Source organism: Bombina bombina, chromosome 1 (genome assembly GCF_027579735.1).
Source record: "Bombina bombina isolate aBomBom1 chromosome 1, aBomBom1.pri, whole genome shotgun sequence".
Classification (NCBI taxonomy): domain Eukaryota; kingdom Metazoa; phylum Chordata; class Amphibia; order Anura; family Bombinatoridae; genus Bombina; species Bombina bombina.
The window spans coordinates 1,075,728,400-1,075,753,107 of NC_069499.1; the positions used below are offsets into that span (position 1 = coordinate 1,075,728,400).

Consider the following 24,708-nt stretch of genomic DNA (forward strand, 5'->3'; position numbering starts at 1 on the left):
GGCGCAAAAATTCTTTTCCGTTTCCGGCGTCATACGTGTCGCCGGAAGTTGCGTCATTTTTTGACGTTATTTTGCGCCAAAAATGTCGGCGTTCCGGATGTGGCGTCATTTTTGGCGCCAACAGCATTTAGGCGCCAAATAATGTGGGCGTCTTATTTGGCGCCAAAAAATATGGGCGTCGCTTTTGTCTCCACATTATTTCAGTCTCATTTTTCATTTGCTTCTGGTTGCTAGAAGCTTGATGTTTGGCATTTTTTTCCCATTCCTGAAACTGTCTTATAAGGAATTTGATCTATTTTGCTTTATATGTTGTTTTTTCTCTTACATATTGCAAGATGTCTCACGTTGCATCTGAGCCAGAAGATACTACAGGAAAACCTCTGCCTGCTGGATCTACCAAAGCTAAGTGTATCTGCTGTAAACTTTTGGTAGCTATTCCTCCAGCTGTTGTTTGTATTAAATGTCATGACAAACTTGTTAATGCAGATAATATTTCCTTTAGTGATGTACCATTGCCTGTTGCAGTTCCCTCAACATCTAAGGTGCAGAATGTTCCTGATAACATAAGAGATTTTGTTTCTGAATCCATAAAGAAGGCTTTGTCTGTTATTTCTCCTTCTAGTAAACGTAAAAAGTCTTTTAAATCTTCTCTCTCTACAGATGAATTTTTAAATGAACACCATCATTCTGATTCTTTGGACTCTTCTGGTTCAGAGGATTCTGTCTCAGAGATTGATGCTGATAAATCTTCATATTTATTTAAGATGGAATTTATTCGCTCTTTACTTAAAGAAGTACTAATTGCTTTAGAAATAGAGGATTCTAGTCCTCTTGATACTAATTCTATACGTTTGGATAAGGTTTTTAAAGCTCCTGCGGTTATTCCAGAAGTCTTTCCTGTTCCTAATGCTATTTCTGCAGTAATTGCTAAGGAATGGGATAAATTGGGTAATTCATTTACTCCTTCTAAACGTTTTAAGCAATTATATCCTGTTCCGCCTGACAGGTTAGAATTTTGGGACAAAATCCCTAAAGTTGATGGGGCTATTTCTACCCTTGCTAAACGTACTACCATTCCTACATCAGATGGTACCTCGTTTAAGGATCCTTTAGATAGAAAAATTGAATCTTTTCTAAGAAAAGCTTATCTATGTTCAGGTAATCTTCTTAGACCTGCTATATCATTGGCTGATGTTGCTGCAGCTTCAACTTTTTGGTTGGAAACTCTAGCGCAACAAGTAACAAATCGTGATTCTCATGATATTATTATTCTTCTCCAGCATGCTAATAATTTCATCTGTGATGCCATTTTTGATATTATTAGAGTTGATGTTAGATTTATGTCTCTGGCTATCTTAGCCAGAAGAGCTTTATGGCTTAAGACTTGGAATGCTGATATGGCTTCTAAATCAACTCTACTTTCCATTTCTTTCCAGGGAAACAAATTATTTGGTTCTCAGTTGGATTCTATTATTTCAACTGTTACTGGTGGGAAAGGAACTTTTTTACCACAGGATAAAAAGTCTAAAGGTAAAAACAGGGCTAACAATCGTTTTCGTTCCTTTCGTTTCAACAAAGAACAAAAGCCTGATCTTTCGTCCTCAGGAGCAGTTTCAGTTTGGAAACCATCTCCAGTCTGGAATAAATCCAAGCCTGCTAGAAAGGCAAAGCCTGCTTCTAAGTTCACATGAAGGTACGGCCCTCATTCCAGTTCAGCTGGTAGGGGGCAGGTTACGTTTTTTCAAAGAAATTTGGATCAATTCTGTTCTCAATCTTTGGATTCAGAACATTGTTTCAGAAGGGTACAGAATTGGTTTCAAGATGAGACCTCCTGCAAAGAGATTTTTTCTTTCCCATGTCCCAGTAAATCCAGTGAAAGCTCAAGCATTTCTGAATTGTGTTTCAGATCTAGAGTTGGCTGGAGTAATTATGCCAGTTCCAGTTCCGGAACAGGGGATGGGGTTTTATTCAAATCTCTTCATTGTACCAAAGAAGGAGAATTCCTTCAGACCAGTTCTGGATCTAAAATTATTGAATCGTTATGTAAGGATACCAACGTTCAAGATGGTAACTGTAAGGACTATATTGCCTTTTGTTCAGCAAGGGAATTATATGTCCACAATAGATTTACAGGATGCATATCTGCATATTCCGATTCATCCAGATCATTATCAGTTCCTGAGATTCTCTTTTCTAGACAAGCATTACCAATTTGTGGCTCTACCGTTTGGCCTTGCTACAGCTCCAAGAATTTTCACAAAGATTCTCGGTGCCCTTCTGTCTGTAATCAGAGAACAGGGTATTGTGGTATTTCCTTATTTGGACGATATCTTGGTACTTGCTCCGTCTTTACATTTAGCAGAGTCTCATACGAATCGACTTGTGTTGTTTCTTCAAGATCATGGTTGGAGGATCAATTTACCAAAAAGTTCTTTGATTCCTCAAACAAGGGTAACCTTTCTGGGTTTCCAGATAGATTCAGTGTCCATGACTTTGTCTTTAACAGACAAGAGACGTCTAAAATTGATTACAGCCTGTCGAAACCTTCAGTCTCAATCATTCCCTTCGGTAGCCTTATGCATGGAAATTCTAGGTCTTATGACTGCTGCATCGGACGCGATCCCCTTTGCTCGTTTTCACATGCGACCTCTTCAGCTCTGTATGCTGAACCAATGGTGCAGGGATTACACGAAGATATATCAATTAATATCTTTAAAACCGATTGTTCGGCACTCTCTAACGTGGTGGACAGATCACCATCGTTTAATTCAGGGGGCTTCTTTTGTTCTTCCAACCTGGACTGTAATTTCAACAGATGCAAGTCTCACAGGTTGGGGAGCTGTGTGGGGATCTCTGACGGCACAAGGAGTTTGGGAATCTCAGGAGGTGAGATTACTGATCAATATCTTGGAACTCCGTGCAGTTTTCAGAGCTCTTCAGTTTTGGCCTCTTCTGAAGAGAGAATCGTTCATTTGTTTTCAGACAGACAATGTCACAACTGTGGCATACATCAATCATCAAGGAGGGACTCACAGTCCTCTGGCTATGAAAGAAGTATCTCGAATTTTGGTTTGGGCGGAATCCAGCTCCTGTCTAATCTCTGCGGTTCATATCCCAGGTGTAGACAATTGGGAAGCGGATTATCTCAGTCGCCAAACGTTGCATCCGGGCGAATGGTCCCTTCACCCAGAGGTATTTCTTCAGATTGTTCAAATGTGGGGGCTCCCAGAGATAGATCTGATGGCCTCTCATCTAAACAAGAAACTTCCCAGGTATCTGTCCAGATCCCGGGATCCTCAGGCGGAGGCAGTGGATGCATTATCACTTCCTTGGAAGTATCATCCTGCCTATATCTTTCCGCCTCTAGTTCTTCTTCCAAGAGTAATCTCCAAGATTCTGAGGGAATGCTCGTTTGTTCTGCTAATAGCTCCGGCATGGCCTCACAGGTTTTGGTATGCGGATCTTGTCCGGATGGCATCTTGCCAACCATGGACTCTTCCGTTAAGACCAGACCTTCTGTCTCAAGGTCCTTTTTTCCATCCGGATCTGAAATCCTTAAATTTAAAGGTATGGAGATTGAACGCTTGATTCTTGGTCATAGAGGTTTCTCTGACTCCGTGATTAATACTATGTTACAGGCTCGTAAATCTGTATCTCGAGAGATATATTATAGAGTCTGGAAGACTTATATTTCTTGGTGTCTTTCTCATCATTTTTCTTGGCATTCTTTTAGAATACCGAGAATTTTACAGTTTCTTCAGGATGGTTTAGATAAGGGTTTGTCCGCGAGTTCTTTGAAAGGACAAATCTCCGCTCTTTCTGTTCTTTTTCACAGAAAGATTGCTATTCTTCCTGATATTCATTGTTTTGTACAAGCTTTGGTTCGTATAAAACCTGTCATTAAGTCAATTTCTCCTCCATGGAGTTTGAATTTGGTTTTGGGAGCTCTTCAAGCTCCTCCGTTTGAACCTATGCATTCATTGGACATTAAATTACTTTCTTGGAAAGTTTTGTTCCTTTTGGCCATCTCTTCTGCTAGAAGAGTTTCTGAATTATCTGCTCTTTCGTGTGAGTCTCCTTTTCTGATTTTTCATCAGGATAAGGCGGTGTTGCGAACTTCTTTTGAATTTTTACCTAAAGTTGTGAATTCCAACAACATTAGTAGAGAAATTGTGGTTCCTTCATTATGTCCTAATCCTAAGAATTCTAAGGAGAAATCATTGCATTCTTTGGATGTTGTTAGAGCTTTGAAATATTATGTTGAAGCTACGAAATCTTTCCGTAAGACTTCTAGTCTATTTGTTATCTTTTCCGGTTCTAGGAAAGGCCAGAAAGCTTCTGCCATTTCTTTGGCATCTTGGTTGAAATCTTTAATTCATCTTGCCTATGTTGAGTCGGGTAAAATTCCGCCTCAAAGAATTACAGCTCATTCTACTAGGTCAGTTTCTACTTCCTGGGCGTTTAGGAATGAAGCTTCGGTTGACCAGATCTGCAAAGCAGCAACTTGGTCCTCTTTGCATACTTTTACTAAATTCTACCATTTTGATGTATTTTCTTCTTCTGAAGCAGTTTTTGGTAGAAAAGTTCTTCAGGCAGCGGTTTCAGTTTGAATCTTCTGCTTATGTTTTTTGTTAAACTTTATTTTGGGTGTGGATTATTTTCAGCAGGAATTGGCTGTCTTTATTTTATCCCTCCCTCTCTAGTGACTCTTGTGTGGAAAGATCCACATCTTGGGTAGTCATTATCCCATACGTCACTAGCTCATGGACTCTTGTTAATTACATGAAAGAAAACATAATTTATGTAAGAACTTACCTGATAAATTCATTTCTTTCATATTAACAAGAGTCCATGAGGCCCACCCTTTTTTGTGGTGGTTATGATTTTTTTTTTTATAAAGCACAATTATTCCAATTCCTTATTTTATATGCTTCACACTTTTTTTCTTATCACCCCACTTCTTGGCTATTCGTTAAACTGATTTGTGGGTGTGGTGAAGGGTGTATTTATAGGCATTTTAAGGTTTGGGAAACTTTGCCCCTCCTGGTAGGAATGTATATCCCATACGTCACTAGCTCATGGACTCTTGTTAATATGAAAGAAATGAATTTATCAGGTAAGTTCTTACATAAATTATGTTTTTTGCATAAAGATACCAAGAGAATGAAGAAAATTTGATAATAGGAGTAAATGAGAAAGTTGCTAAAAATTGCGTGCTCTATCTGAATCATGAAAGAAAAAATTTGGGTTCAGTGTCCCTTTAAGTGAATCACAAAGAACTTAAGCTTTACCTACTAGGGCACAAATAGCCTTACCACAACAAGATAATGATTAGCTGATCTTTCTAAAGCAGGCATAGGGCTCCATGTAATAAGCAGCAGAGCTAATCATAATCGTGTTTATTGTGCTCAGGCTATTTGTGCCAACTAGGAAACCTGTCTGTCTGTCTTCAAGGTGAGCTGAGGGGTTGATTGACTGAAAATTGTTTGCATGAGAGCAAAGCTGCACAAGGAAACCCTTGTGCAATAAGTACTGGCAGCAGATGGACAGTGTCCTTCCCCTGCTCACTGCAAATACAAGCAAACATGTTACCTAGTTGTTCATCTGTCATAGTATACTGGTAGCCAATTAATACTTGGATTGTTGTATCATATAGTAACTAAGCCCTGTTAAGGTAAGAACTATAATAAAAAGTAGCATTGTGCAAATGTGGAATCTTTAGTTAACACATTTAACCATCTAAGTTTGCAAGTCTAGAAAGTGGTTTTCCCCGTCAACACTCACAGAGGCAGCCCTCATGGATTTCTTTAAAAAAGCAGCTGACCCTGCGAGTGGCGAGATGTCTACCATACAAATAATGAGAGCTCTTTGCTAGGCAAAAGTTTGTAATGGAGGACGAAGTACAGAGGGGGAAACCAAAGTGTTTTAAAATATTATTCTTTAAACAAATCAAATGACGCTGTTTTTAGTGCACTGCACCTTAAATTTGCTGTAATTTTTCGTATGCATAGGTTTTACTTACAGAATAATTAGGGCTAGATGACATGTGGAGCACTAAATTATTGCGCTCCAGCAAACGGGCAAATTTGGCTGTTTGCGGGAGCGCAATAATTAACCAGCCGTTACATGTGGCTGGTTATTGCTACCACGATTTTGCAGTAGCAATTAGCACTCTGAAAAATAACCAGAGATTAGATAGCTGGTTAATTTTCTTACCCCTAAATGCCCTCAAAATAGAGGGCATTGTAGTTTTTTAGTAAAAAATCTATCTTTTTTTTTTTAATATAGTAAACTGCGGTAAGCAGTTTTGGGGCTTTAACGTTAGCGGGAGTGGGTTGTTAGAAAAAAACGGCACTGCAAAATGCCTTTACATTGCGGTCTATGAGAACTGTGTGTTCCCATAGATCACAATGTAAATATATATGTAAATGATTATATACATATACAGTATATTTATGTGTTAATATGTGTATATACATATATTGACACATAAATATACATATATATCCCATCTCTGCGCTACATACCACCTTCGCTGCGTGAGGTTCTGATGCCATCTTAATTACGAACTTCGAGCTCCAGTTCGCATTGCAATTAACTTGTAATACCAGCTCACATTATCGTGCGCTGGTATTACAAAGTGGAGCGCTAATATCGCTTGCATGCAAGCAATATTTCGTGCTCCACTTGTTACCTGGCTCTTAGTATTTCTAACATTTCGGTGAAAACCCACCACTTTTTAACTGCTGAGAAAAAACAGTGAGAAATTTTATTATATGTCCATAGAACACCCATGTTCAGCCCATTTTACGAAAAACACAACAATTACACTTTGTATTTTGTACTTTTAATTACGAACTTCTTGCTTTTTTTTTTTTAAATTACGATTTACATTGTGCATAGTTAATATGATTTACTCCTGTTCAATTTACCTACAAATTTTACATTTGTGATAAAATACGATTTTTGGTGAACAATTTTGTTACGATTTTTGATGCTTCTTAAAAACACAATTTTTCCCAGTGTATTTTTGTGTGAATTAATACATTATTTGTTTTGCGTGATTTTTAAATTACCATTTTCATTTTGCACTTTTGTAATGTATGCATCTTCTTTCACATATGAAAATGCAGTATACGCCCCTTAGCGAGACATCCTGTTTTCAGGGTAAAAAGTAGCTTTATATAATTCCACCAGGGAAATAGAGCATTCTTATAGAATCTCACCAGCCCAGAGACATTTTTTAGAATTGTCCCTCAGTAAGTCAGTATGTATATATTTCTTGTTTCACATCTGTTTCTTTTTTTATATAGATCATCACTGCTTTGTTCTCTGTGCATTGCCACAGTCATTCATTTTCTATTTGATCCTACCATAACGAAGAGAAAACGAAATTTATGCTTACCTGATAAATTTCTTTCTTTCTTTCCAGATATGGAGAGTTCACAACGTCATTCCAATTATTAGTGGGATTATCACTCCTGGCCAGCAGGAGGAGACAAAGAGCACCACAGCAAAGCTGTTAAGTGTCACTCCCCTACCCATAATCCACAGTCATTCGACCGAAGGAAAATGGAAAAAGGAATAACACAAAGGTGTAGAGGTGCCTGAGGTTTAGTCAAAAAAATTACTGTCTAATCTTAAGGGTGGGGTTGTGTACTCTCCATATCCGGAAATAAATAAATAAATTTATCAGGTAAGCATACATTTTGTTTTCTTTCCTAAGATATGGAGAGTCCACAATGTCATTCCAATTACTAGTGGGAACCATTACCCAAGCTAGAGGACACGGAATGAATAGGGAGGCAAGACAGGTAGACCTAAACAGAAGGCACCACTGCTTGAAGAACCTTTCTCCCAAAAGAAGCCTCAGCCGAGGCAAAAGTTTATAATTTGGAAAATTTGGAAAAAGTATGCAGAGAGGACCAAGTTGCAGCCTTGCAAATCTGTTTCACAGAAGCCTCATTTTTGAAAGCCCACAAGAGGAGACAGCCCTAGTAGAATGAGCCGTAATTCTCCCAGGACCGAAAATCCCAAGGAAATGCCAGAGCATCTATCACAGCGGCCTGAGGATCTCTTGACCTTGAACTGTACCTTGAAAGCTTAGCGTTCTGCCAAGACACCATCAGATCCAACTCTGGAACCCCCAATTTGATGTTTAACCTGGAGAACACTTCCTGATGGAGAGCCCACTCCCCGGGATGAAATGTCTGTCTGCTCAGGAAATCCGCTTCCCAGTTGTCCACTCCTGGAATGTGGATGGCAGATAGACAACAATTGTGAGCTTCCGTCCACTGAATAATCCATGCCACCTCCTTCATGACTAAGGAACTCTGAATTCCTCCCTGGTGGTTGATGTAAGCCACTAAGGTGATGATGTCGACTGAAACCTGATAAACCGGGCTAAGGACAATTGAGGCCAATCCATCAGAGCATTGCAAATCGCTCTCAACTCCAATATGTTTATGGAGAGAGCAGACTCCTGAGTCCATAGTCCCTGCGCTTTTAACGAGTCCCAGACTGCTCCCCAGCCTAGCAGATGGCCCTGAGAAAGCTACCACGGGAGAGAGTTTCTTCTTGACTGGTCTAGATCTATCCTCTGAGACAGATCCGAATGGTCTCCATTCCATTGTCTGAGCATGCATAATTGCAGAGCTCTCAAATGGAATTGAGCAAAGGGAATGATGTCCATGGAAGCGACCATCCAACCAATTACCTCCATACATTGAGCCACTGATGGCTGAACAGTAGACTGTAAAGAGAGGCAAGAGGAGAGTATTTTGGATTTTCTGACCACCGTCAGAAAAATTTGCATATATAGTGAATCTATTATTGTCCCTAAGAAAACCACCCTTGTAGCTGGAACAAGGGAACTATTTTCCAGATTCACATTCCATCTGTGGGAACATAGAAAAGACAACAAGATCTCTGTATGAGCGTTTGCTTGTTGAAAAGATAGCGCCTGAACCAATATGTCATCCAGGTATGGCGCCACTGCAATTCCCCAGACCTGATCACTGCCAAGAGAGCCCCCAGAACCTTTGAGAAAATTCTGGGGGCTGTGGCAAGACCAAACGGAAGAGCTACAAACTGAAAGCGTTTGTCTAGAAAGGTGAATCGCAGGAATTTGTGATGATCCCTGTGGATGGGAACATGAAGATACGCGTCCTTCAGGTCTATGGTCGTCATGAACTGACCCTCTTGGACCAAAGGAAGAATGGAACGAATGGTTTCCGTTTTGAAGGACGGTACCCTGAGAAACTTGTTGAGACACTTTAGGTTTAAAATGGGTCAAAAAGTTCCCTCTTTTTTTGGGAACCACAAACAGATTTGAAAAGAATCCTAGACCCTGTTCCCTTACTGGAACTGGAACAATCACTCCCAGGGAGGAAAGGTTCTGAACGCAGTTCAAGAATACCTCTCTTTTTACCTGGTCTGCAGATAATCTTGAGAGGTAGAATCTGCCCCTGGGAGGAAAAGTTTTGAATTCTATCTTGTAACCCTGAGATACTATGTCCACAGCCCAAGGATCTGGGACATCTCGTATCCAAGCTTGACAAAACAGAGAAAGTCTGCCCCACACTTGATCTTATCCCGGACCGGTGGCCAACTTAGACTCAGCTGTGGGTTTCTTTGATTGCTTCCCCTTGTTCCAAGACTGATTGGGTTTTCAAGAAGACTTTGAATGTCCCTGCTTGGAAGGAAAGGAAGACTTTTCTTTGAAGTTACAAAAGGAACAAAAATTACTTTGATGTCCTTTAGGTCTGTTCTTCTTGTCTTGTGGTAGAAAAGACCCTTTTCCACCCGTAATATCAGAATTTTTTTCTGCCAGACCAGGTCCAAACAAAGTTTTACCCTTGTAAGGAAGCGTGAGAAGCTTGGACTTAGAGGTAACATCAGCTGACCAAGATTTTAGCCAGAAAGCCCTGCGGGCTAAGACAGTGAAGCCAGACATCTTGGCTCCCAGTCTAATAATTTGTATGTTAGCATCAGAAATAAAGGAATTGGCAAGCTTGAGAGCCTTAATCCTATCTTGGATCTCCTCCAATGGAGTCTCTACTAAAATTGATTCAGACAAGGCATCGCACCAGTAAGATGCTGCACTTGCTACTGTGGCTATACAAACTGCAGGTTGCCATTGAAGACCTTGATGAACATACATCTTCTTCAAATAAGCATCCAGCTTTTTGTCCATGGGATCCTTAAAGGAGCAGCTATCCTCTATAGGTATCGTAGTTCTTTTAGCCAGAGTCGAAATAGCCCCTTCTACTTTAGGCACCGTGCACCAAGAAGCTTTAATGGAGTCAGCAACAGGAAGCATATTTTTAAAGATAGGAGACGGGGAGAAAGGAATCCCTGGCTTCTCCCATTCCTGTGAAATAATTTCCGTCACACGGTCAGGAACAGGAACACTTCCACAGAGGAAGGAACATCATAGTATTTATTAAGTTTACTAGATTTCTTAGGGTTGACAACAACAGAAGTATTGAAGTTGTCCAAAATAGCCAATACCTCCTTTAAAAGTACACAAAGGTGACTGTTCAAGCTTAAATCTGAAGTTTACTTCTTCCGTATCAGATGAAGGAATTATACTGTCCGAATCTGAGATTTCACCCTCAGAAGCTACCGACGTTCATTATTATCTCGTTGATCATTCGATTATTTGCCATAGAATTTGCCAACAGGGTTATGCTCATCATGGTTTATTTTTAATCCTTATCATGGTTACATCATACCTATTCTTATTTTATATATGGCTAGATGTTGTTCTTAAAATTGGACTAGTTATTATTAGTCTATATCATTGTTATTATTTTATTTTATATACACTTAGGTTATTCATCATGTCTGTTATATGGCAATAGGTGATTACCTTTTTAGTATCATATACTTGTTTGCTGTAGAATTATGTGTTCGAGCTAGCATTATGCATGCATATTTGCCTGTTAGCAGTGATCGTGTTGGGCTACAGCCAGCTTTAACTCCACATGCAACATTTTTATGTTAGATACATTTGTTATTTTATTGTTTAGCATCGCTGTAGATGCATCTTGTAACTTAGTATATTGTGAGGATAGATGTTTCCACCCTCTCTGACGTATTTGTCGGAAATACCCTATCATCTACTATTTCGGCCATTACTGAACTCCACATTGGATACAGGATAACATTTTTGATCGCATCTAAGTATATTTGTGATGCTAAACACTTACATATGGGTAGGTGTGTCAGTTTTTACTGATGGCACTGGTTTATTATCCAATAATTTGTAAGACGGTCATTGCCTAACATCTCATTGGCTGCAGGGATTTTCGTACACATGCGCCCTACATGGCATTAGACGCTGGGTCGGGTTCTTAAGTCGTGATTTTAAGTTTGTTTGTACACACCTGATAAAGCGGTTAGCACGACCGGGAAATACGTTGTGTGCTACTTGCATATTTTATTAAAGCCTTATTGTTTTTATTGACATCAGGCATCACGACTTGTTCTTTTATCGTCTATGGGACTCCACCATTGTTTCTGTATTTGAGCGAACCTATACTGCCTCAACTTTCTGCTGTTTCTCCAGGAGGTTTCTCTTTATCTCTGCTAAATTAGAACCTGGGAGTTTGGCTTTAAGTGGCAGTGTGCAGATTGTAGGTGAAAGCAGTTGCGTTGGAGACTCCTCATATCTACACTGTGAGAGGATAGCTTTCTGGACAGCTGATAAAGGTCCAGCAGGCCTCTGTGGCACTTCTCAAGTGCGTTATACTTTGTAAGTATAACTTGTAATGTGTGTATGAAGACCTAGTACCACTGATTGTGCACTATTGTGGCACCCTCTTCTTTTCTACCCTTCTACAGATTCAGTATACTTGCTTCGCCATCAAGTTTTTGGAAGAAGGTTGCAGCCTCTGGTCTCTCACCATCCTTTTTTGATCACAACAAGGTTTCACAAGGGACTCCATTTGGCACTGCCATTTTGGGACTTTCCGAGGACTTTATAACTTATAAGAATTGTGATTTTGTTTGTCTTTTTTTTTGTCTATATTTTGATATGTGATACACTTTACAGAGATTTCACATACACTCCTAGACCTGCATTTATTAGTGCACGTACATTGTTCTTTTTCATTCACATGGATCACTTTTAGATGTTGGTCATCTGTGGCAGCTCTTTGTTTAAAACATTTATTATCTTATTTTTGCACATTTTTTTATATATATTGCACCATTTTTTCTCTTTTGCACCGTATATCTACACTTTAGGTGTTGTGATTGTGTTTATCCCCAACCCCGTCTTTTGATATTAGGAGCATCTAACTTTTAATTATTTATTGCTTGATCCTCATCATCAGACTTATGAGGGAGAGCCATCTGCATAGCAGTAGGTGGAACAGAAACCTTACTGTCTGAATGTATTTTCCTCTTACGTTTTCCCAGCAAAGGAAAAGCAGATAATGGTACAGATACCGCAGAAGATATCTGAGCAGCAAAATCTGCAGGCAAATAAACTCATCTAGGAGGCTTAGAGGAACTGCAGGGCACTGTAATGATGCCATTGAGGCTCGGGACGTTTGAGGAGAAAGCTGTGGCATTGCCTGAACAGCATCATCCTGAGAGACATTTGGCTCAGCGGGCAAAATCTTATTTTTACACTCTATAGTTCTAGTTAAACCTACAGCACAGAATTGCATAGGCAAAACAATTTGTGCCTCCAAACATAGTAAGCATCTGTCCAGAGAAACATCTTCCTGATCCATGATTTAAATAAAAAGAATAAATTCCCACAATAAATGAAATGACTATGAATTATAAAATGACTGTCACTTTAACAAAATACACCGTTATCCCACAAAGCATTATATACGCTAAATTAGACTCTTAAAAATAAAGGCAAATAAGTTTTGGACCTTTACACCTTAGTCTGAGGTGCCCTACCGTAATTCGATTTAAAAAAGGGGCACTTTAATTCATCAAAATTTACATTTCACTTGTGTTGTGAAAAAAACTTACCTTTTAAACTTTACAGCATCTCCAGCTTCCTCCGGTCGTCGCAAGCCATTTCTGATGTCAGAAATGATGGATAGGTCATCCTCCAATCACAGCTTCCCCCCGGGGGAATCAGAGTCTGATTCAACGCCGTGATTGGAGGAAGCCTGATTCCTCATTTTAGACCCAGGAAGAAGCTTTGCAACGGGTGGAGGAAGCTGGAGCTGCTGTGAAGTTTAAAAGGTAAATTTTTTCACAACAGGAGTGAAATGTAAATTTTGATGAATTAAAGTGCCCCTTTTTTAAATCGAATTTTTAAAAACCGGGCACTTTAGCATCAAACTTTACATTCACTTTAACATAGTAAATCCTAGTGATGGTACAAAAGAATTTCAGAGCAACGGGTGCTAAATTTCATTTTTAGAGGTTACCAGCTAGAATGAAAAAAGATTCAGGGAAAAACATAATTTATGCTTACCTGATAAATTCCTTTCTTCTGTTGTGTGATCAGTCCACGGGTCATCATTACTTCTGGGATATAACTCCTCCCCAACAGGAAATGCAAGAGGATTCACCCAGCAGAGCTGATATAGCTCCTCCCCTCTACGTCAGTCCCAGTCATTCGACCAAGAATCAACGAGAAAGGAGTAACCAAGGGTGAAGTGGTGACTGGAGTATAATTTAAAAGATATTTACCTGCCTTAAAAACAGGGCGGGCCGTGGACTGATCACACAACAGAAGAAAGGAATTTATCAGGTAAGCATAAATTATGTTTTCTTCTGTTATGTGTGATCAGTCCACGGGTCATCATTACTTCTGGGATACCAATACCAAAGCAAAAGTACACGGATGACGGGAGGGATAGGCAGGCTCATTATACAGAAGGAACCACTGCCTGAAGAACCTTTCTCCCAAAAATAGCCTCCGAAGAAGCAAAAGTGTCAAATTTGTAAAATTTGGAAAAAGTATGAAGCGAAGACCAAGTTGCAGCCTTGCAAATCTGTTCAACAGAGGCCTCATTCTTAAAGGCCCAAGTGGAAGCCACAGCTCTAGTGGAGTGAGCTGTAATTCTTTCAGGAGGCTGCTGTCCAGCAGTCTCATAGGCTAAACGTATTATGCTACGAAGCCAAAACGAGAGAGAGGTAGTAGAAGCTTTTTGACCTCTCCTCTGTCCAGAATAAACGACAAACAGGGAAGAAGTTTGGCGAAAATCTTTAGTTGCCTGTAAGTAGAACTTGAGGGCACGAACTACATCCAGATTGTGTAGAAGACGTTCCTTCTTTGAAGAAGGATTTGGACACAAGGATGGAACGACAATCTCTTGATTGATATTCCTGTTAGTAACTACCTTAGGTAAGAACCCAGGTTTAGTACGCAGAACTACCTTATCTGAGTGAAAAATCAGATAAGGAGAATCACAATGTAATGCTGATAACTCAGAGACTCTTCGAGCCGAGGAAATAGCCATTAAAAACAGAACTTTCCAAGATAACAATTTTATATCAATGGAATGAAGGGGTTCAAATGGAACACCTTGTAAAACGTTAAGAACTAAGTTTAAACTCCATGGCGGAGCAACGGCTTTAAACACAGGCTTGATCCTAGCTAAAGCCTGACAAAAGGCCTGGACGTCTGGATTTTCTGACAGACGCCTGTGTAACAAGATGGACAGAGCTGAAATCTGTCCCTTTAAAGAACTAGCCGATAAACCCTTTTCTAAACCTTCTTGTAGAAAAGACAATATCCTAGGAATCCTAACCTTACTCCAGGAGTAACGTTTGGATTCGCACCAGTATAGGTATTTGCGCCATATTTTATGGTAAATCTTTCTGGTAACAGGCTTCCTAGCCTGGATCAGGGTATCAATAACCGACTCAGAAAAACCACGCTTTGATAAAATCAAGCGTTCAATTTCCAAGCAGTCAGTTTCAGAGAAGTTAGATTTTGATGTTTGAATGGACCCTGTATCAGAAGGTCCTGTCTTAGAGGTAGAGACCAAGGTGGACAGGATGACATGTCCACTAGATCTGCATACCAAGTCCTGCGTGGCCATGCAGGCGCTATTAGAATCACTGATGCTCTCTCCTGTTTGATTTTCGCAATCAATCGAGGAAGCAGCGGGAAGGGTGGAAACACATAAGCCATCCCGAAGTTCCAAGGTGCTGTCAAAGCATCTATCAGAACCGCTCCCGGATCCCTGGATCTGGACCCGTAGTGAGGAAGTTTGGCGTTCTGGCGAGACGCCATGAGATCTATCTCTGGTTTGCCCCAACGTCGAAGTATTTGGGCAAAGATCTCCGGATGAAGTTCCCACTCTCCCGGATGAAAAGTCTGGCGACTCAAGAAATCCGCCTCCCAGTTCTCCACTCCCGGGATGTGGATTGCTGACAGATGGCAAGAGTGAGACTCTGCCCAGCGAATTATCTTTGATACTTCCATCATTGCTAGGGAGCTTCTTGTCCCTCCCTGATGGTTGATGTAAGCTACAGTCGTGATATTGTCCGACTGAAACCTGATGAACCCCTGAGTTGTTAATTGGGGCCAAGCCAGAAGGGCATTGAGAACTGCCCTCAATTCCAGAATGTTTATTGGAAGGAGACTCTCCTCCTGATTCCATAATCCCTGAGTCTTCAGAGAATTCCAGACAGCGCCCCAACCTAGCAGGCTGGCGTCTGTTGTTACGATTGTCCAGTCTGGCCTGCTGAATGGCATCCCCCTGGACAGGTGTGGCCGATAAAGCCACCATAGAAGAGAATTTCTGGTCTCTTGATTCAGATTCAGGGTAGGGGACAAATCTGAGTAATCCCCATTCCACTGACTTAGCATGCACAATTGCAGCGGTCTGAGGTGTAGGCGTGCAAAAGGTACTATGTCCATTGCCGCTACCATTAAGCCGATCACCTCCATGCATTGAGCTACTGACGGGTGTTGAATGGAATGAAGGACACGGCATGCATCTTGAAGCTTTGTTAACCTGTCTTCTGTCAGGTAAATCTTCATTTCTACAGAATCTATAAGAGTCCCCAAGAATGGAACTCTTGTGAGAGGAAAAAGAGAACTCTTCTTTTCGTTCACTTTCCATCCATGCGACCTTAGAAATGCCAGAACTAACTCTGTATGAGACTTGGCAGTTTGAAAGCTTGAAGCTTGTATTAGAATGTCGTCTAGGTACGGAGCTACCGAAATCCCTCGCGGTCTTAGTACCGCTAGAAGGGCACCCAGAACCTTTGTGAAGATTCTTGGGGCCGTAGCCAATCCGAATGGAAGAGCTACAAACTGGTAGTGCCTGTCTAGGAAGGCAAACCGTAGATACCGTTGATGATCTTTGTGAATCGGTATGTGAAGGTAAGCATCTTTTAAATCCACTGTGGTCATGTACTGACCCCTTTGGATCATAGGTAAGATTGTCCGAATAGTTTCCATTTTGAACGATGGAACTCTTAGGAATTTGTTTAGAATCTTTAAATCTAAGATTGGCCTGAAAGTTCCCTCTTTTTTGGGAACCACAAACAGGTTTGAGTAGAACCCTTGTCCTTGTTCCGACCGTGGAACTGGATGGATCACTCCCATTAATAACAGATCTTGTACACAGCGTAGAAACGCTTCTTTCTTTATCTGGTTTGTTGACAACCTTGACAGATGAAATCTCCCTTTTGGTGGAGATAATTTGAAGTCTAGAAGGTATCCCTGAGATATGATCTCCAGCGCCCAGGGATCCTGAACATCTCTTGCCCAGGCCTGGGCGAAGAGAGAAAGTCTGCCCCCCACTAGATCCGGTCCCGGATCGGGGGCTCTCGATTCATGCTGTCTTTGGGGCAGCAGCAGGTTTCCTAGCCTGTTTGCCCTTATTCCAGGACTGGTTAGGTTTCCAGCCTTGCCTGTAACGAGCAACAGCTCCTTCCTGTTTTGGTGCAGTGGAGGTTGACGCTGCTCCTGTTTTGAAATTCCGAAAGGGACGAAAATTAGACTGTCTAGCCTTAGCTTTGGCTTTGTCTTGAGGTAGGGCGTGGCCCTTACCTCCTGTAATGTCAGCGATAATTTCTTTCAAACCGGGCCCAAATAAAGACTGCCCCTTGAAAGGTATATTAAGTAATTTGGACTTAGAAGTAACATCAGCTGACCAGGATTTTAGCCACAGTGCTCTACGTGCCTGTATGGCGAATCCAGAGTTCTTAGCCGTAAGTTTGGTTAAATGTACTACGGCCTCCGAAATGAATGAATTAGCTAGTTTAAGGACTCTAAGCCTGTCCATAATATCGTCTAGCGTAGATGAACTAAGGTTCTCTTCCAGAGACTCAATCCAAAATGCTGCCGCAGCCGTAATCGGCGCGATACATGCAAGGGGTTGCAATATAAAACCTTGTTGAACAAACATTTTCTTAAGGTAACCCTCTAATTTTTTATCCATTGGATCTGAAAAAGCACAGCTATCCTCCACCGGGATAGTGGTACGCTTAGCTAAAGTAGAAACTGCTCCCTCCACCTTAGGGACCGTTTGCCATAAGTCCCGAGTGGTGGCGTCTATTGGAAACATCTTTCTAAATATTGGAGGGGGTGAGAACGGCACACCGGGTCTATCCCACTCCTTAGTAACAATTTCAGTTAATCTCTTAGGTATAGGAAAAACGTCAGTACTCGCCGGTACCGCAAAGTATTTATCCAACCTACACAGTCTCTCTGGTATTGCAACGGTGTTACAATCATTGAGAGCCGCTAAGACCTCCCCTAGTAATACACGGAGGTTCTCCAATTTAAATTTAAAATTTGAAATATCTGAATCCAATCTGTTTGGATCAGAACCGTCACCCACAGAATGAAGCTCTCCGTCCTCATGCTCTGCAAGCTGTGACGCAGTATCAGACATGGCCCTAGTATTGTCAGCGCACTCTGTTCTCACCCCAGAGTGATCACGCTTGCCTCTTAGTTCTGGTAATTTAGACAAAACTTCAGTCATAACAGTAGCCATATCATGTAATGTTATCTGTAATGGCCGCCCAGATGTATTAGGCGCCATAATATCACGCACCTCCCGGGCGGGAGATGCAGGTACTGCCGCGTGAGGCGAGTTAGTCGGCATAACTCTCCCCTCGCAGTTTGGTGAAATTTGTTCACATTGTACAGATTGACTTTTATTTAAAGTAGCATCAATACAGTTAGTACATAAATTTCTATTGGGCTCCACCTTGGCATTGGAACAAATGACACAGATATCTTCCTCTGAGTCAGACATGTTTAACACACTAGCAATAACTTGCAACCTGGTTATAATCTTTTTTAGCAAAAACGTACTGTGCCTCAAAGAGGTACTTAAACGATTAAATGACAGTTGAGATAATGAACTGAAAAACAGTTATAGCATCGACTTTAAAATAACCCAACTTTTAGCAAAGGTTTGTTCCCATTAGTAAATAACAATAACTAAATTTGACATAAAAAATTATAGAGTAACGTATTTATTCACAGTCAATATAAAATTCTCACAGCTCTGCTGAGAGAATGTACCTCCCTTCAAAGAAGTTTGAAGACCCCTGAGATCTGTCAGTGAACCGGATCATGCAAGAAATATAATAGTAGCTGACTGGAAATTTTTGATGCGTAGCAAAAGAGCGCCAAAAACGGCCCCTCCCTCTCACACACAGCAGTGAGGAGAAACGAAACTGTCACAATTTAAAGCAGACAACTGCCAAGTGGAAAATAATGCCCAAACATATATTCACTCAGTACCTCAGCAATGTAAACGATTCTACATTCCAGCAAAAACGTTTAACATGATAATATTTATTAAAAGGATTAGTGACCTTTAACAGAGTAGTTCCGGTGAAATACCATTCCCAGAATACTGAAGTGTATACATACATGTCATTATAACGGTATAGCAGGATTTTCTCATCAATTCCATTCAGAAAATAAAAACTGCTACATACCTCAATGCAGATTCATCTGCCCGCTGTCCCCTGATCTGAAGCCTTTACCTCCCTCAGATGGCCGAGAACAGCAATATGATCTTAACTACTCCGGTTAAAATCATAGTAAAAAACTCTGGTAGATTCTTCTTCAAACTCTGCCAGAGAAGTAATAACACGCTCCGGTGCTATAGTAAAATAACAAACTTTTGATTGAAGTCATAAAAACTAAGTATAATCACCATAGTCCTCTCACACATCCTATCTAGTCGTTGGGTGCAAGAGAATGACTGGGACTGACGTAGAGGGGAGGAGCTATATCAGCTCTGCTGGGTGAATCCTCTTGCATTTCCTGTTGGGGAGGAGTTATATCCCAGAAGTAATGATGACCCGTGGACTGATCACACATAACAGAAGAAATAGATGTTAACATTCTAATATGTAAATTAGTTGAGAATTGTAATTCAAGCCCTTCCAGTTTTTTCCAGCATGATCAGGCATTGTTTTCTTATATTTTCATGGTATAGAAAAAAGATAGATATATTAGATATATATTCTGTCGTTTTTACCTCCAACCATTCTTAAAAGTTTTTCAAAAGCTATGTCTACATCCTATCGGATGCACCTTGCAATTAATCTCAGGCTTAATGCCCAGCAGCAGGTGTTTAGCATATTAGGCGCTGGTACAGCATCAGATTGGTTATACCATCAGTCTCTTTAAAGCATTAAAAAATGGCTTGCTACAGTGGGCTAAAAGATCAGTCTAGCAATGAAAACCTGAATGGGAAGAAAAAATTGCATTTGGAAAACTTTTCTATAAGGACTGTTGTAAACGCTGAACATTCTGTCTCATAAAAATACAAGGTTTACTTTCTCTTTAAGGTGTTAAGGGGTACTTGTCAAATTCTGTCCATTATGATATGAGCCAACATTACCATCTAATTTTGTTAACACTATTTTTTTTTATTTATTTCTGGTTTATGCATACTTGATTTTATTAATGTAGTCCAGTTGTTTTCTTTTTAGAAATAATAAGACAGATCCTCAGTGAATTCCAAATTACAGCTCACTATTTTCTGTGTTGCATTATAATTCAGGTTTGTGTCATCTGAAACTAGCTCCTAAGTCTATTTGCGGATTTCATTGTGGTTAATAACCAAACATGCTTTTATTATTAATATCATTACTATAATTATTACCTTTTTTTTTTAAAGTGTCAACTTACTATGTAGCATATACATACATACATTTCCCTCATGAGGGTACAGTACATACATTACAACACATTATGACAGAGTAAACTGTATATTATTTTTCATATGACAAATACTGTCGTTATTAAATGCACCTTCTCTAGTCAGAGCTGCAAGATGTTTTTCAAGATCCATCACGTGGTATCTTCGTAAGTTGCCATAGAATAGGAAAATGGAAATAAAGTCGTCTGGCAATGCATTAGTAGGTATTAGTCCTCCAAACACAAACATCTGCTCGAGTGCTCTTCTAAAAACTGCAAGAGAAATAATACTATATTGAATAAGTTATGTGTGATTATGAGGAAGGGAGAATAGATTTTTGGAGCCTATCACATAACCCAATATACAATAAACACATTTGTGTCCCAGGCTTCTATTTAGATCTAAATGTGAGCTTAGTAGACTATCCCGGTACAATTTCATAAATCAGGAGTGTCCACTTATTTCTTGAGTGTCGCAAGCAAACCAGGGATTAGATCTCTCTGGCTAGAAAGACATGGGAGTGATTTATTGTCTAGCCCATAAATCATATACTGGCTCTTTTTCTTTTTTAGACATCAAGGGTTCCTTTGTCAAAATTGAAATGTGCATAAATGCATTTTAATTTTAAATAAAAGCATTTTTACACTTTACCAAAACTGCTTCTAAAAAGTTATTACTATTTCAGTGGCATATGCACGTATGCTTCGTGTAACTAGAGGATCCGTATTCAGACAAAATGCTTGGTCGGAGAGCTGGCTGTGCTGTGTATTGTGCCATACTAGCCACTACTGTCTCTCTGAGAAGGTGAAGTATATGAATAGTTGAATACTGGTGTACAGGGCACTCACAGCATATGTGTGTATGCCACTGAAAAACTGTAGTAACTTTTACTAGAAGCATATTTCCTAATATAAGTATCTTACAAAAATGCTTTTATTTAAAATGTAAATGTACCCAGGCACATTTCAGTTTTTATCTTCCTATTCTTTTAAAAGCTATGAGAACCGGGATCACTCTCAAATATAGTCAATAATAGTTCAAGCCCCTGATTTGTTATAGGTTAGACTTAAAATGTTGTGTTTCTTTAAGTAGCAATGAAACTGAGTGGAATTAAGGGAATATCCCATATTCATATTATATTTGTTGCCTTGGAGGAATGGAGCTGCACCCCACTGGGACTTAATAAAACAAAGTCTTCAAAACATTTTTAGGCCTCTTCTTATAATAAAAGACAATAGTGCTTCATGATTCATGTAGATAACTTATGCACTTCCAGTGTCTGGAAAACTTGTGCAATTTGTCTGCTAAGAAATAATATGTTACTGCACTAAAAGTAATTTGTCTGCAACTCTCTTCATTCAACCCAGTGCCAATAGAATAATCAGTATTTTATATCACATATGTTCTTCTACTCATGAATTCTCCAGCACCAACAGAGTAATAAGGAATTTATGTCATACACGTTAATCCATTCATGTTTCTTAAATATAGCTAATTACAAATATAACAAATATTTTATTTACACAAATGAATATGTTTAACCTCCTGGAAAATGTGTATTATCCAACAGTCCAGACTAAAACAGTTTTATGCTTCAGAAATTATTTGTGGGGGAGATATTATTATGAAACCAGATCTTGTACACAAAAGACAAGCAAAATTCAATATAATGATTCCTCCAGAAATCCTTATTTATAATGTTTAGTGAGAGGAACAGGACACAGCCCACACCTCCTCCAGAAGGTCCCCTGTGTAGTATCACAATTAATTTTCAACATAGGTTATGTGTTTTCTAATCAAAGTACTGTTTGCCTGTAAAATACACATTTAACAAATTGATGTAACATGATTCTTAACTACTTCCCGTAGAAGGAAATTCAGTCTTATTATGACATATTTTAATTTGAAAACTTAATATGTTTTCCTGAAATATCCCACAAAGAAACCACGATGTCTGTGAAAATATACTTTTGTAGTGAGGATTAAAATGTAATACCCATCTGAGACAGCTGCAGAACTAACTAGTCTATAATAATACATTGCTGTCCCCAACAGTAAGCAGTTTATACAGAAGCACTGTATGACACATTGTGCTAACATTATCAAATATATTCATTTTCTTTTTAATAACCTATTATTTTATATTTAAGCCCTTTACTAGTTGCCTCTATCAATCATTTTCTGTTACTCATTATTAATCTCACAATCTTGTAGATATATTCAGACTAGTAGATTTGCGGGTTTATCTCTGTATTTGAAACCTCACAGAATTATTAAGGTTTACCTACTGTTCCTATATATACCCCTCACTAACTGGCCACATGAATTCAGTTTGTAACTTAAAGGGACATGAAACCCAAACATTTTCTTTCGTGATTTAGAAAGAGCATGTGATTTTAAACATCTTTCTAATTTACTTTTATTATCTAATTTGCATCATTCTTTAGATATACTTTGCTGGAAAGCATATCTAGATAGGCTCAGTAGCTGCTGATTGATTGTTGCGCATAGATGCCTTGTGTAATTGGTTCACCCATGTGCATTGCTGTTTCTTCAATAAAGGATATCTAAAGAATTAACCAAATTAGATAATAGAAGTAAATTGGAATGTTGTTTAAAATTGTATTCTCTACTTAAATCATGAAAGAAAATTTTTGGGTTTAGTGTCCCTTTAAAGGAGTTATGCATGTTAGACGTTAGCATGGCTGCAGTCTGAAGTTTTGTGTGCAACTGAATAAAGAGTACATAACCCCTCTCTGTGCAGTATGCTCACTTCAGCAAGGATAGAACCAGCACAATTTCTGTCTGGGCTACCTGGGACCATATCACACAGTTCTTCCAGTAGACAGCGGTTTCCGCTTATCTGCTCATCCCTCTTTGGTAGCATGGTTTGGCATGTGAGGGGAAATTGTTGTCATGAGATGCAGGACATATGCAGGACACAGCAATGATGGTACAACTCTATTTTATTACAGAGCATAGCAATACACATCCAGACAGGTTGATTGTACTAAACTAACTGCGACACAGACACCGGACCTAAGCCCCGCCCACATGCTAGTGACATCACATCCTGCTATCATCACATCTTCCCCTTTTTCAAAGGCAAAGCATACATTCGCATATATTAAATAACAAGGTACACCAACAGGGTATACAACAACATTTTGTTTTAGAACATTATAAAAACAGATAGATTAGAAAACATGAACAAATAAATTACATCCTGACTTGGACATCGGGGTAGACTACCCTAGTCCACAGTGACCATGGGATTATTCTGCCCATACTTCCGGTCACTGTTCTAGCTAAAGTCAGTCCCTGTATCGGGCCGGAAGCCTCACCACTCTTCCGCTTGATGTAACTTTGCATGAACTGTCCTCTGATACAGAAGATGGTGAACAAGAGTCTGCTGGAGGCAAAGATATATCCCCGCTATGATCTTGCTGAGGGGAAGGCACCTCTCTTAGAACAGGAGATCCCACCGGCGGTGGTACTGAGGTATCCGGTTCCAGACTCTCAGGTACAGGCTGAAGATGTCTTCGGTTACGGCGTGTAACCGTCCCTCCCTCTGTAAGGACTGTGTAAGACCTTGGTTCTGGAGAGCGGCCCACTACCGTAGCAGGCGTCTTCCATTTCTTCTCATCATCCAGTTTAATTCTGACACTTTGGCCCGCTTTCAGTTCCTGTAAAGGCCTGACAGAATGTCTCCTGTCGTAGAAGAAACGATAACCCTTTTTGGCCTCTTCATCCCTCCTAAGGACTTCGTCCCGAGGAACAGGGCCAGGCGGCTTGAAGACACCCACTGAGGGTAAAGTGGTGCGAATCTGGCGTCCTAGCATCAGCTGTGCCGGGCTAAACCCGGTGGCTTGAATGGGCGTCGCCCTGTATGACAAGAGGGCTAGGTACGGTTCAGATTGCTTTAGAATGAATTTTGTTGTTTGAACTGCCCTTTCAGCCATTCCGTTGGCCTGCGGATAATGTGGACTTGACGTGGAATGTACAAAATCATATTCCCTGCTGAAAGCACTGAACTCTGTAGAAGCGAACTGCATGCCATTATCACTCACCAGCTCCATTGGAATGCCCCAGCGGGCGAACAAGCTCTTCAGGCGAATGATAACGGCCTGACTTGTGATATCATTCAGGGGTGCTATTTCCAAATACCTGGAATAGTAGTCGATAACAACAAGAAACTTTTTCCCGTGCAGTTCGCACAAATCAGCAGCTATTTTCTGCCACGGCCCCGCAGGCAGCGGAGTAGACATTAAGGGCTCCCTTCTCTGAGTAGGCCGGCGTTCCCGGCAAAAGGCACATTTAGACACGTGATTTGCAATGTCGGAGCTGATCCCAGGCCACCACACAGCTGTAGCTGCTCTTTCTCTGCACTTTGTAATGCCTAAGTGGCCATCGTGAATCCTGTTTAACATCTCCTTCCTCATGCTGACGGGAATTACAATACGGTCTTGGAACAGCACCAACCCCTCCAGCTCCGTGAGCTGCGACCTCTCTGGCTGGTAAGCATTTAAAGACATCCAGGCTGCCCGGCTCTCGGGCCAGCCATCTCTTATGTACCTTATAACTTCTTGCAGAT

The 24,708-nt window shown here is 40.2% G+C and overlaps 1 protein-coding gene across 1 annotated transcript in view; it reads right to left on the minus strand.

The window, feature by feature from the left end:
• The window catches only part of RIPOR3 (RIPOR family member 3), a 626,178-nt gene that overhangs the window by 108,650 nt on the left and 492,820 nt on the right, over nucleotides 1-24,708 (minus strand). The window contains exon 18 of the mRNA XM_053692678.1: nucleotides 20,228-20,386. Coding sequence (XP_053548653.1) covers nucleotides 20,228-20,386 — 159 coding nt within the window. The remainder of the gene's footprint in view (nucleotides 1-20,227; nucleotides 20,387-24,708) is intronic.